This window comes from Lupinus angustifolius, unplaced genomic scaffold (genome assembly GCF_001865875.1).
Source record: "Lupinus angustifolius cultivar Tanjil unplaced genomic scaffold, LupAngTanjil_v1.0 Scaffold_88_37, whole genome shotgun sequence".
Lineage (NCBI taxonomy): Eukaryota > Viridiplantae > Streptophyta > Magnoliopsida > Fabales > Fabaceae > Lupinus > Lupinus angustifolius.
In genome coordinates, this window is record NW_017724389.1 from 5,652 (window position 1) to 17,606 (window position 11,955).

Consider the following 11,955-nt stretch of genomic DNA (forward strand, 5'->3'; position numbering starts at 1 on the left):
CAACCAGAGATTGGGTTGCCAAAAGCAGGAATCAAGATTTATGACACAACCAGATTTAAAAGGGAACCAACCTATACGTTTGATGAAGAAGGATCATGCTTAATTTAGAGAAGAAAAAAGTCAGCAGAGCCTTGAAGCTTGCTAGGGAGGCAATTGAAGGAACTGAGAAGAAACAGTATGGGCAATTGTGGGATTACCTTGAAGAAGTACATAAGACAAACAATGGATTAACTGCTACAAAGGAATTGATCTCTATTCCTGATTCACCCCTTTTATTTAACAAAATTTCATATGTTTGAATGCTTGTAAAGAAGGATATAAGAATGGGTGTAGATTAGTGATTGGAATAGATGGCTGTTTTTTGAAAGGGTACTATGGAGGACAACTCTTGTCTTCTGTTGGATAGGATGCCAACAATTAATTTAATGTTGTTTCTTATGATATGGTGGATTCGGAGACCAAAGACAATTGAAAATGGTTTTTAGCACTTCTTGATAGGCTCTGGGTTCACAAGACATGTATGGTTGGAACTTTGTGTTAGTTACCAAGGGCTCTAACATCACCTAGAGGGGTGAATAGTTGGTTCAAGTAACAATTAATTTTGATTCGAATTACGAAAGACGATTTAAAAAACTATTGGTTTTAATCAATTAAATGGTTGCGTAATCCATATACATAAAGCTGGAGTTAATTGAATAACTAAAGGCTTAATTGATTAACATGTTGGTTTTCTTGAAAATCTTTTGGTTCTGGATACAACAAGAAACTAGTGATTAAACTAATCTAATATTCTCTTAACCTGATTACTAAAAGTGATTAACATAACAGATTCACTTATGCAATGATCTCTAAATGAATGTAATCAAATAAAGTGAAAATGCGATAATTGCATGTAAGTAAAAAAGTAGGGTAAGAGCGAATATAACACAACTGATTTATCCTGGTTCGATTGTCAATCCACATGAAATCTACATCCATTATTCTCCTGCTGATCATGGGAGATTTCTTTTATAGAAGAAATCAAATGTTTATACAAAACACTTCCTCCACCAAGAACTCTCTTGGACCTAGCTTCTAATGGTTCTTCACCACTTCTAACCAAGTATACCCAATGAAACCTATTATTGGATCTTGACCGTAGCATAGGATTTCTCCTAAATTTCTATCCTCCACTAAGGTGATGCCTCACACCCTCAAAGAGACAAATTTACAATTCGACTACAAAAATGTGTACAAAGTTCTTTTGCACCTACAATGTGCTAATCATACACTAATATTTAGAATAAAACTACCATTTGATGAATCTCACAATCTCATAGATGAATATGAATGATTATTATTCACAAAAGGAAAATCTTTAAAAACTCTCAATATATGAAAATAAACTATTTCAAATATTGACAAAACTCTCTCTTTTCACATGAAAGTTTCTTTCTCTCCTTTCAGAAAATCGCTATTGAAAAATGTGTATCAATCTTGCATCAAGTTTCTACATTACTCGGTTACTTGTTCTTGTTTTTCCCATGGGAAAGGATGGTAAAATAACATTTAGTTTCAAATTGTTCTGTTTGGGATAATGGATCAAATAACCATTTAATTGATTAAAGTTTCTTTAAAACGTCCAAGATTCCAAAACAAAAACAGATTTACTTGATTAACTATGTCCTTAATCGATCAACGGTTTTCCCATTTGTAAAGAGTTAACCGATTTATTAATGTCTTAATCGATTAACGTTTTTTCTAAAAAGACTTAGTTAATCATGCATGAACATCTAACATGAATGATTGACGCATGGTGAATAATTTTCAAAATGATATAAGTATTAATGCCCAAAATAATGTATTTATGCTAAATGCACCTAAGTCATGTTATGTATGAAAATATCTTATGCAATATGTTCATACTCTAATTATGTGAGATTTATCATAAGATTCATCTAACTTAGACTCTATCCATTCACAACGTCTTGGGACCTAAAAATAAAATATTACCCTAGCCTTGATGATCCTTTCTTGAAGCTTGAATACGAGTCTTTATGTTGTTGTCTTGTTGTAGTTGATTTGTCCTTGTCCAAAGTCTTTAAGCTTTTGTCTTCATCAATATCATGTTCTTGCATGCTTGCATTCGCACTTTGTCAAAGGATTGAAGTCTGTCATTGTTGAGGTTATGCCATGTGCACATCATAGAAATTTTATGTTTCACATTTGGAAAAATGTTATCAAATGTTTTAGGGGAAGTGAGTTGAGAGGTGTTGTATGGGAACTGGCCAAGTGCACCACCATTGGTAAATATAATGCTGCTATGACAAAGTCGAAAGAGAAGCATTTAATGGCATGAACCTATCTCAAAAATATTAAGCCTAACTCATGAATAAAATCATATTATTGTCACTGGCCAAAAGTGGATAATTCACCAATAACATTTGTGAAGTGTGGAATACAAAAATTGTTGAATATCAAGATAAGCCAATTTTAACCATGTTGGAGGATTTGAGGTGCTATATTATGAGGAGAATGGGACATCACAAAGCATCCATGAGGAATTGAAAGGGGAAGTTGTTGCTTGTCCAACAGAAAAGGTTGGAAAAAAATAAATTTAACAGTTTTAGGTGGACACCTACATGAACTAAAAATGTTGATAGTTAAACATATGAGGTTAAACATAGGTAACTGAAGTTGCGGGCCAATTTAAAAAACCAGACATGCACATGTCAAAAATGGCAACTCACTAGGCTACCTTGTGAACAGACAATTGCAACAATTGCATTCAACAATGATAGTCCTGAACACTATCTACATCATTGGCTGACATTAGATGATTTCAATTGACTTACTCATATACCATTCACTCATTAAACATTTGGGAGTTCTGGGTTAGTCAAAATCAGAATCCAAGACCAGATCCACAAAATCTTAAGAGGCCAATTGACAGACCAAAGAAGTAGAGGAAGAGAGATGATAACTCAAAAGTTGCACCTACTTCTTCACAAAAAATGAAAAGGTCATGGAAGTCAACATGCCCAAATGCAATCAACAAGGGCATTATGCCACTTTACATGCTTGTTATTTGTAGGAAAGTCAAGTTGGTTCATCTAGAAGAGTAATTGCCACACAACCCAGAACTGTTAGGTACCTGTTCTGTTGGTAAATATCGAAACTAGGGACTAAATAGGGATATAATATAATGTTTAAGGACTAAAATGATTAGTTATATTTCTTTTAGTTTGAAGATGACAACCTAGAACCACCAATCATACTAGAAGAACCACCTACCATTTCAGAACTAGCTACCATACTAGAACCAGCCCATAATAAGATCCAACTACAATACTAAAAACACATCCTTCAAGGTTAAGACCGCCAAGAATTATAAGAAAAATGCAACAACAAAAAAAGAAATGATACATCTCATTTAATGCCTTTTAGTTTGATGAAGTCTTCAATTATGTTGAACTATTTTTGTTTTCATGAAGCAATTGTAATTCTTCAATAATTCTTCATAGTTCATTGGTTATTTTATTTAACTTACACAACACCATCTTTAAACACTATCTAATTTAACACAATAGTACATATAAAAATAACAACAAATACAATACAAAATACAACAGCTATAAGCATAACTATTATGGAACATTTGACATGTTCTTTCATCATAATTGAACTTCCTTGACATTAGCTTGCAACTCATTCATGTCCACTGATTTGTCTATCACATGTTCTTCCTTCACTAGTTGAATTTCGCTTCAATCTCCAACGAACATAAAAAAATTTGAACAATATTTATTTTCCTCCTACAAAAAAACAAATTTGTCACAAAAGGGAAGGGACACAAGGAGAAAACCTAGAAATATGGAAAATGATAACCTTAATATGGATAGTTGTAGAATTGTCTCCTTAGGTTCTTCAGATTTTTTTATGCGTATACAACAACAACCCTATTACATTGGCAGATTGGAGGAGGAAACCTTCTACACTGAGACCTATCACTACGCCAAAATTGACATTTAACAACACTCATTTAATAATGATTGTGTTGAACGTTGTTTAATGTAAGGCGAAAATGAATCAACAACGCTCATTGAAGTAAGCATTGTTAAATGTGATAGATGAATAAACATTCAACAATGTTTGCTTCAATGAGCGTTGTTATAGGTCATACATTCAACAATGCTTGTTTCAGTGAGTGTTGTTAAACGTCATATATTCACACATTTAACAGCACTAGCTTCAGTTAGCGATGTTAAAAGTCACACATTGGATAATGCTTGCTTCAGTGAGCGATGTTCAAAGTCATACATTTGACAGCACTTGCTTCAGTAAGCGTTGCTAAAAGTCATACATTTATGCATTTAATAGTGCTTGATTTAGTGAGTGCTGTTAAAAGTCATACATTCACACATTTAACAGCACTAGCTTTAGTGAGCGGTGTTAAAAGTCACACATTGAACAACACTTACTTTAGTGAGCGCTGTTCAAAGTCATACATTCAACAACACTTGCTTCAATGAGCACTGTTAAATGTCATACATTCCTACATTTAACAATGCTTGATTTAGTGAGTGTTGTTAAAAGTTACACATTTAACAATGTTTGCTTTAGTAAGTGTTGTTAAAATTCATACACTCAAACAACGCTTATTTTAGTGAGCGCAAATCTTTGCAGATTTAAAAACAAAATTTCACACACAATAATACACATATCATTATGTTTTCTATTTCTCTTATTATTCTTCTTCTCAATGGGTTAACATTTTTTCTCTTTTATTTTCAGTTTCTCTCTTCAAGCAAGTTATTAGTTTTTGGTTTCTCTCTTCAAACATGAGGTGAATTATTTTACCTCATCTATTTCTCTTTGATTCACTTTTGGTGTTTGCATTTACATCTATGTTAACTGTTTATTTTATAATATAAGAATCTGTCAATGTTGAATCTAGCTGGAGTCATTGGTGATTTACCAAACTTGCAATCTCTATATGTATTTCTTGTATTTGGTTATTACTTTTTCATCCTTATTTTATGTGTAAATTTTGATTTGATTCTTATTATATTGAATCTGAACTATGTCTTTTTGTCGTTGACAATAAATCTTTTATTTCTTCAGTTAAGGGAGAAGAAATTCATGTGTTAGTCATCTATATCTTCACAACTTTCGTCCCTTTCACTAGTACATGTGATCTTTTGGGTTAATGGATTTGAGTCAAGGGAGACAAGTTCATGCAATGGTTTATGAATTGGGTTTTCATAATGATGTTTCTATTGTAAATATGGTGGAGTTGGACATACTTGTCATGTGTTTGATAGAAAGTTTAAGAGAGTTGTTAAATGTCTATTTTCTATAGCGCTTCAAAAGCGTTGTTGAATCTAACCTTATATTCTATTACGTCCACCTAGACAGCGCCCGAAAATGTTTTCGAATGATAATTTTAAACGCTATTGTTTTGCTATTCTGACGTAATATATTAGAGACACTAAAGCTGTAATTGTGCTCAAATCAGGACTGTCATAAGTGCTCACGTCGTCATAACTTCTCATTTTCAATGGCTTAGAGATTCTTGCTACAAGTTACAGGAGATTGAATACTCGATCATTTCCTTGTTTTAGTTGAAGAAGTAATCCAAAACTACATGACTTGTTTAAAAAAATTAAGTCCAAAAGGATGTCGTTTTGGATTAAATTTTAAAAAAAAAAGACCCAAAATAATGTAGCTTTGGGTTTCATTTTTTATTTAAAAAATTTTAATCCCAAATCGACATCATTTCATAAAAGGATTTATGTTACAAAAATTAAAATGACATCATTTTCATTAAAAAATTCTGAAAAAAAATTACATGTGATTCATTAACGTGTCAGACACTCCTACATCGATTAAAGATGTTTGACCAAGTCAGCAGTTAACGGTAAGGGTGGAAACAAGCCAGGCCAGGTCAGGTTTTGCCTTAAACAGGCCCAGCCTATATAGTATGTAGGAGCCTGGGCCTGGCCTGTTAGCCTGTTTAAAAAAATTCAAAGCCTAGGTCTGGCCTGTTTAAAAGTCTGATCTGGCCTGTTAGCCTGTTTAAAAGCCTGTTTTACTGTATCATCTTGAAATAGGTCATCATATCTACATTTAGATTGGTTAATATTCCTACTTTTAATTAAACTCTTCTAACCCTAACAATTAAATTATATTTTTTATATTAATATTACATATGTATAATAATATTACTTATATTAAAATTGTATAATATGAACATATTATATAATATAATTAAATAGGCCGGTCTGTTAGGCCTAATAGGCCTTTTAGTTGGCCTACAGCCTAGCCTAATTAACTAAATAGGCTTTTCAAAAAGCCTGTGTCTGACCTGTTTATGAAGAAAGTCTGACCTGTTATAGGCCAGGTAATAAGCCACTGGTAGGCGGTCTGGCCTGCTTCCACCCTTAGTTATAGGGATACATAGACAATATGTACACAATTAAATAATTGATGATCTATAAAAAAAAAACTTTAGAAGAACCGCTGTATAAATAATAATCTGTGTTATCCATTTTGTTTATCTTGTTCCTCTGATTGAAAAGTCTTCAGAAGTTGAAAGTCACGTGCATGTACATATCACAATGGACGATCTTATCTTCTCTATGGTAGTGCGTGCCAACTGCCAATAAATAAATAAAGAGCACTCCCACATGCTTATACTGACAGCATGAAAGCATATGATACCAAGTGTAATAAAACACATACGTTCCAATCTCAAAGAAAATATTCTAAGGTAAAAATGACCAGAGGAAAATGGGGGAAAGATGGGCAAAATCATCAAGATAAAGTCATGGCCTTCTCCCTTGAGTCTTTGACAAGAGCATATGCCCTTATGGTGTTTCTATAATAGTTTATTTGTCTAGTAAAGATTTATACACATTCAATACGTAATTCATGATTTATTATATTTCTTTTTTAAAGAATAAATAATAATATATTAATAATAAATGATACAATACTATGGTATAAAACTTATAGATTGTCATTACATATGATTTTTCCTCTTAAGTTATATCCTCATCTTAAGTTAGAAATGGAAAAAATATGGGATAGAGATCATATATCCCAATTCATATCTCATTTTATATCTCAAACTAATTAGAGAGTCTTATTTAATTAAAAAGAAAGATAGAAAACAAAAATTAATATTATATTATTTTGTAAAGTTTAATTGGTTAAAGATATCAAGAAATTATATGACATAGCATCCTTTCTCCAAACATACCTTAGCTTCAAATGCCAATTGAAAAAATGTGAGGAGTTAGTTAAAAAGCTTTATCTCCAGTTGCACCTTTGCTTTTTAGAATAAGAATATATACTACTTACTAATTCAATGAAAGTTCAATGCATATATAGCTCTAAAATAGGGAATAGCAAAATGAAACTGAATAATAAGCCTTATAAATGTGCCTAATAAATAATCACTGCCCTTAATAGTAGTATCTCTATTTCTAAATAGTTTGTTCCTAAACTTTAGAAGTTATGATTTACATGAAAATATGTAGTGACAACTACCACCACTACTACTGCAGCTCACTGGGAATATTGGAAGGTAGAACAGCCATTCTCATCTCCATAACTTTCTTGTGGGAATTGGAGTGCAAGTAGCTTACAAAAGTAGGACTTTTTGCAGGCCTATACTCTGGAAGCAACCTACCAGACTTATACCTCACCCCACATGCATTGCATAGTGTCTTTGGACCCAATGGTCCTGCCCTCCACTGTGGGGTCCTCTGAGAAAGACAATGAGTGCACCTCCTTGGCATTGGATGCTGCTGACCATTATTGCAACCATCATGCTCAGAGTTTCCGCTTTCTTTACTCACCACGATCCCTTTCTCCATCACTGCTTCTTCTTCATCTTTCTGCTCTTTGGGGACAATGAGTTCACTATCAGCTAACCAATAAGCCTGTTTCAGGAGAGGAGGGTCTGAACAAAAGGCTTCATTTTGTGTACTTGTTTTGTGTGACCACATGCTACTGCTTTTTAAAGGGTCTATGGTTCTAGGTGCTGAAAGCCTTTTCCTTTTGCTTCTGGCCTTCCCAGGCACTGTAAAATTCTGAAGGGAAGGCTCATTCTGTTGCTGGGGTCTCTTCAATGTGCTTGGTTTGGAGCTTGTGCCTGTTGATTGAACACTAGTAGGTCCCAAGAAACAGCTTGGGGGACTGGAAAAACAGTCTTCAACAAATACTGAAAGCCACTCCAACCCAACATCCACTTCCTGCATATATTTCATTTATTTTTTTACCAAAGATAGCAATATTTAGTGAGAACAAGTAGACATAAAGTAATGCAAACACTTAAATACACTAAGAAACATAAGATAAGCAATATAAGTTATAACATTAAAGCTAAAAACTTGGTAACTGGTAAGTAAAGGTATAGTTAGCCAAAACAAAGGAACCCCTTTTACAAACTAATCACAGTAACAAAAGAACTAACATGCCAAAGGGTTTTAGCAAGAACAGTAACAAAAGAGCTAGAACAGTAATAAAAGAAGAAAATATGAGGTAAGAATGAACAAGACAAAAAAGAAGACACTAACCATGTTTGGGGAAGAGAAGAGGTCATCAAGGCTGTTTGAGCAAGAAGGGGGAAGAACCTGCTCTTGCTTGAACTCATTGGAAACTGATACATTTTGGTACACATCCATTTTCACCAAGTTAAAACTTTCAAAAATGAAATTTTGAACACACCAAGAGAGGGGAAATGAAAGAAGAGAGAGAGAGAGAGAGAGGTGTTGCTAGAATTCAAGTTGCAACTCAACCCTTGCCTCAGTGCCCACTTTATTATGATGGTCCTTGGTTTTTGTCGGCAGATAAAGGTTATAAAGAAAACAAACAAAATTTAATCAATCAGTGAAAAAGGTAACGTCTCTCTATTTTACATTGGAAATGGATTCCTCCATGGGACTCTCGTATATTTGACTTTTAGGCACTTTTTTAAAATTATTAATTTATAAAAAATAAAAAATTATTAATTTATAAAAAATAAAAAATATGAATAATTAAATTTTTGTTATTGTCATGTGTTATAATTATATATATGTATTGTCTTCTCCGTTAATGAAGAGGAGTTAGAGTCATTTTATTGAGACACACACCACTATCTTTTGAACGAGGATTACATGTTCCAAAAAGTTTTTGTCTTCATGTACCAACCAATCACATTCATTCATGTGATATAAAAAATATATTTTATGTTTTTTATTATTTTTCTTTCTAATTAGATGTCACTTGTTAATTGGTTTGGTACAAATGAGACACAAAAAATGGAACAAGTGATCTTCATTCATATCTTCTAGTACGAATAAGAATCATCTATCCTAAGATAATTCTATGTTCATGTACCTAGCCAACTAAACTACATAGAATAATGTGAAAATATTAATTTATATTATTATAATATATATTTTTAATTAAGTTAAAAAATTTAATTGGATGAGAACACCCAATAGGAGAGAAGTGGTCATCATCCCTTCTACTATAATTCCTGTCATGTTGCATAAGCCTTCCTTCATTACCAAAAGCAAAATTTGGATTATTTTATTTCAGGTCTCATCTGTTATAATTAGTTCAAAAAATATTTAAAAATTATAAATAATGCCCTATTGGTAACATTCCTCCATTTAATTTTACATTCATTACTTACTTTCTATATTCCCCTCTTCTTTTCTCCATTTCTCCATTGATTCTTTCTTCTCATGCCATATTAGTGGAATATACTATAAACCTTTTCTCTAATAAGCAAAAAAACTATGACTTATTTATTGGAAGTATTCCTTTTTTATTATTGTATATTAAGTGTAAGATTGCAATTTGCTTTACAGACAGTAAAGACCTGTATTTTTCACTTTTCTTTTTGAAAACTTCTCAAAAGATGCATTAGAAGAGTCCAAGATGACAGAGCCCAGAGCAGAGAGTTAGCAGTGTATGCAGTTTCAGATTCTATATGTTCATTAAGATTCTTCCAAAAACTTTTTAATTTGGCAAGTTTAATAGACTTCAACTGTGGAGTGTGGTCCAAAATTAATGACTTAGTTATGTTAATTACCAGTTACTAGTGCTTCATACTACTTGCAATTTGTTCTAAGCCTTTGATATTTGGAAATGTACCTAGTTTTATCAGAAAAGAAATACATTCTTTTATGTTTATTATATATTCATGGTATATATATTGTCAGAAAATCATCTATAATTGATTTGTTAATTATTAACTCCCAAATAAAATTAATACAAATTAATGGTTGATATATATTTCCAATGTATTGCATAAATATTAAATTTATAAAATTAAAACTGACTTATTCATCCACAGTCACCTAAAACTCAGTGGTATTTATTCACCCGAGTTTTGCCCTTTTGTAAAGTTCTCCCAACTAGGAGAGAGGAATATGAATTGCTTTTATCTATTTGTTATATCAAATTTTTAATTTGATTTTTTCTGATCCAATTTGGCAAAGTTTGAGTATACTAAACGACAAATGGTTAAATTCAATTCACCTAAACATGTGGCGGACATCTCAAGAACTACCCTATCCCAATGATACTAGTCCCGTGCCAGCAAAGCAGACAAGTCCTTTAAATTCTAAATAAAATATTCAAAACAAATTAAATACATCCAATATATTGGAAGATTAATAATATATCTCTTACAAAATTTCTTACAATCCTCATGTAATATAAAAAAGTAAATATTTTTTTGGAACATAAGAAGAAAAGAAAAATAAACTAAAACAAAGGTGAAAGATCTATATCTAAAATATATAGAACTCTCATCTAATATGAGTCCTATATCTTGAATTTCTAATAGGAGTCTGAAGTTTTAATATATAATATGCTAATATATTTCTCTCTCTCAAAACATGTTAAATTTGGACAACTCAATCATGCACAATCAAGCTTCAAATAGTGTTGATGATGTGAGTATTATTGTTATGATGAATCTACATTTAACTAGAAATGATATGAACCACTTCTAAACAATCACTTTCTAATGTCAAGTTTCAGTGATCCATATTCCAAGCCAAACTCAATCCATATTCTATAGTCATGAGTACAACAAGTATAGAGGATCCAAATCCAAAATCCACTGAAAACCCAACAACTCATTCTCCTTTGTGGTTATGCAACACGCATCCACCTCCAATTATGTTATCACTTACTCTGCAACTACCATCAACATTTAGCTTAAACATTCCCTCTTGGGGACTCTTCCGATCAACATGATTGGGTGACATCAAGAGATTCACTAATGTCATTATACTAGTCCCTAAAATCATGGTGAACATTACGAGCGACATAGTTAATATCTCAGGTTATAGAATCAAAGATCGAGTTATTCTACCACCTCCAAACCCATCAAATACCATTCATAAATAGCTTACCATTAGCAAACCTAACATTATGCATCAACCAAGACATGAACGATTGATTGTCCCAAAAGGAAGGTTCATGAAATCCCACAATTTGTAAAAGTATGAAGGAAATTCTATTCTGCAATGTGTAACACCGCGAATTTTACGATTTGGAATTATAAGATTTTATTAATATTTTTATTAATTATATATTCGAAAATGAATTTCTGAGAATTTTCGGTAAAGAATTAGACGAAACTCTAGTTGAGTTTTAGTCTTGAAATTTTATTTCCTATTTTGTGGTAAATTTTGTTAATTTTCGGAGACAGTCGGTTCTGAACCACTGTCGGGGCCGAAATCCACCCGGTACGGCTCAAAAAGTGGTTTTTGAGTTCCGTAACTCGGAATCGAATTCCGATTGCACCATTGACTTCGTAGACTCTGAGTACACCCATACCTATTTTCTAAATATTTTTTACTCGGAATGCCGAAATCCGAAATTCTAATCGGATATTACGATCGGGCGATTTATAATATCCGATCGGGTATTAGCCGATAATACTCAAGCATGATTATCGCA

The 11,955-nt window shown here is 32.4% G+C and overlaps 1 protein-coding gene and 1 long non-coding RNA gene across 3 annotated transcripts; one reads left to right on the plus strand and one right to left on the minus strand.

The window, feature by feature from the left end:
* Nucleotides 1-7,345: 7,345 nt before the first annotated feature.
* On the minus strand, nucleotides 7,346-8,828 carry LOC109339667 (GATA transcription factor 5-like). Of its 2 annotated transcripts, XM_019577150.1 has the most exons (3): nucleotides 8,705-8,827; nucleotides 8,565-8,671; nucleotides 7,346-8,240 (listed from the first exon to the last, which is right to left on the minus strand). In XM_019577150.1, coding segments are annotated over exons 1-3 (807 nt in total). In that variant the 5' UTR covers nucleotides 8,706-8,827; the 3' UTR covers nucleotides 7,346-7,541. The 2 variants fall into 2 exon arrangements, with proteins under 2 accessions (XP_019432695.1, XP_019432694.1); XM_019577149.1 differs by having other exon boundaries at nucleotides 8,565-8,828.
* On the plus strand, nucleotides 8,234-8,745 carry LOC109339668. The gene is made up of 2 exons (XR_002106693.1): nucleotides 8,234-8,471; nucleotides 8,557-8,745. It is a non-coding gene; the product is annotated as an uncharacterized LOC109339668 (long non-coding RNA).
* Nucleotides 8,829-11,955: the final 3,127 nt, after the last annotated feature.

Excerpts from the sequence above, each read along its gene's own strand:
- LOC109339667 (XM_019577149.1), bottom strand. The coding sequence starts at position 8,672 with ATGGATGTGTACCAAAATGTATCAGTTTCCAATGAGTTCAAGCAAGAG. Across the intron at positions 8,241-8,564 it reads TCTTCTCTTCCCCAAACATG|GAAGTGGATGTTGGGTTGGA; the intron begins GTTAGTGTCTTC and ends AAATATATGCAG.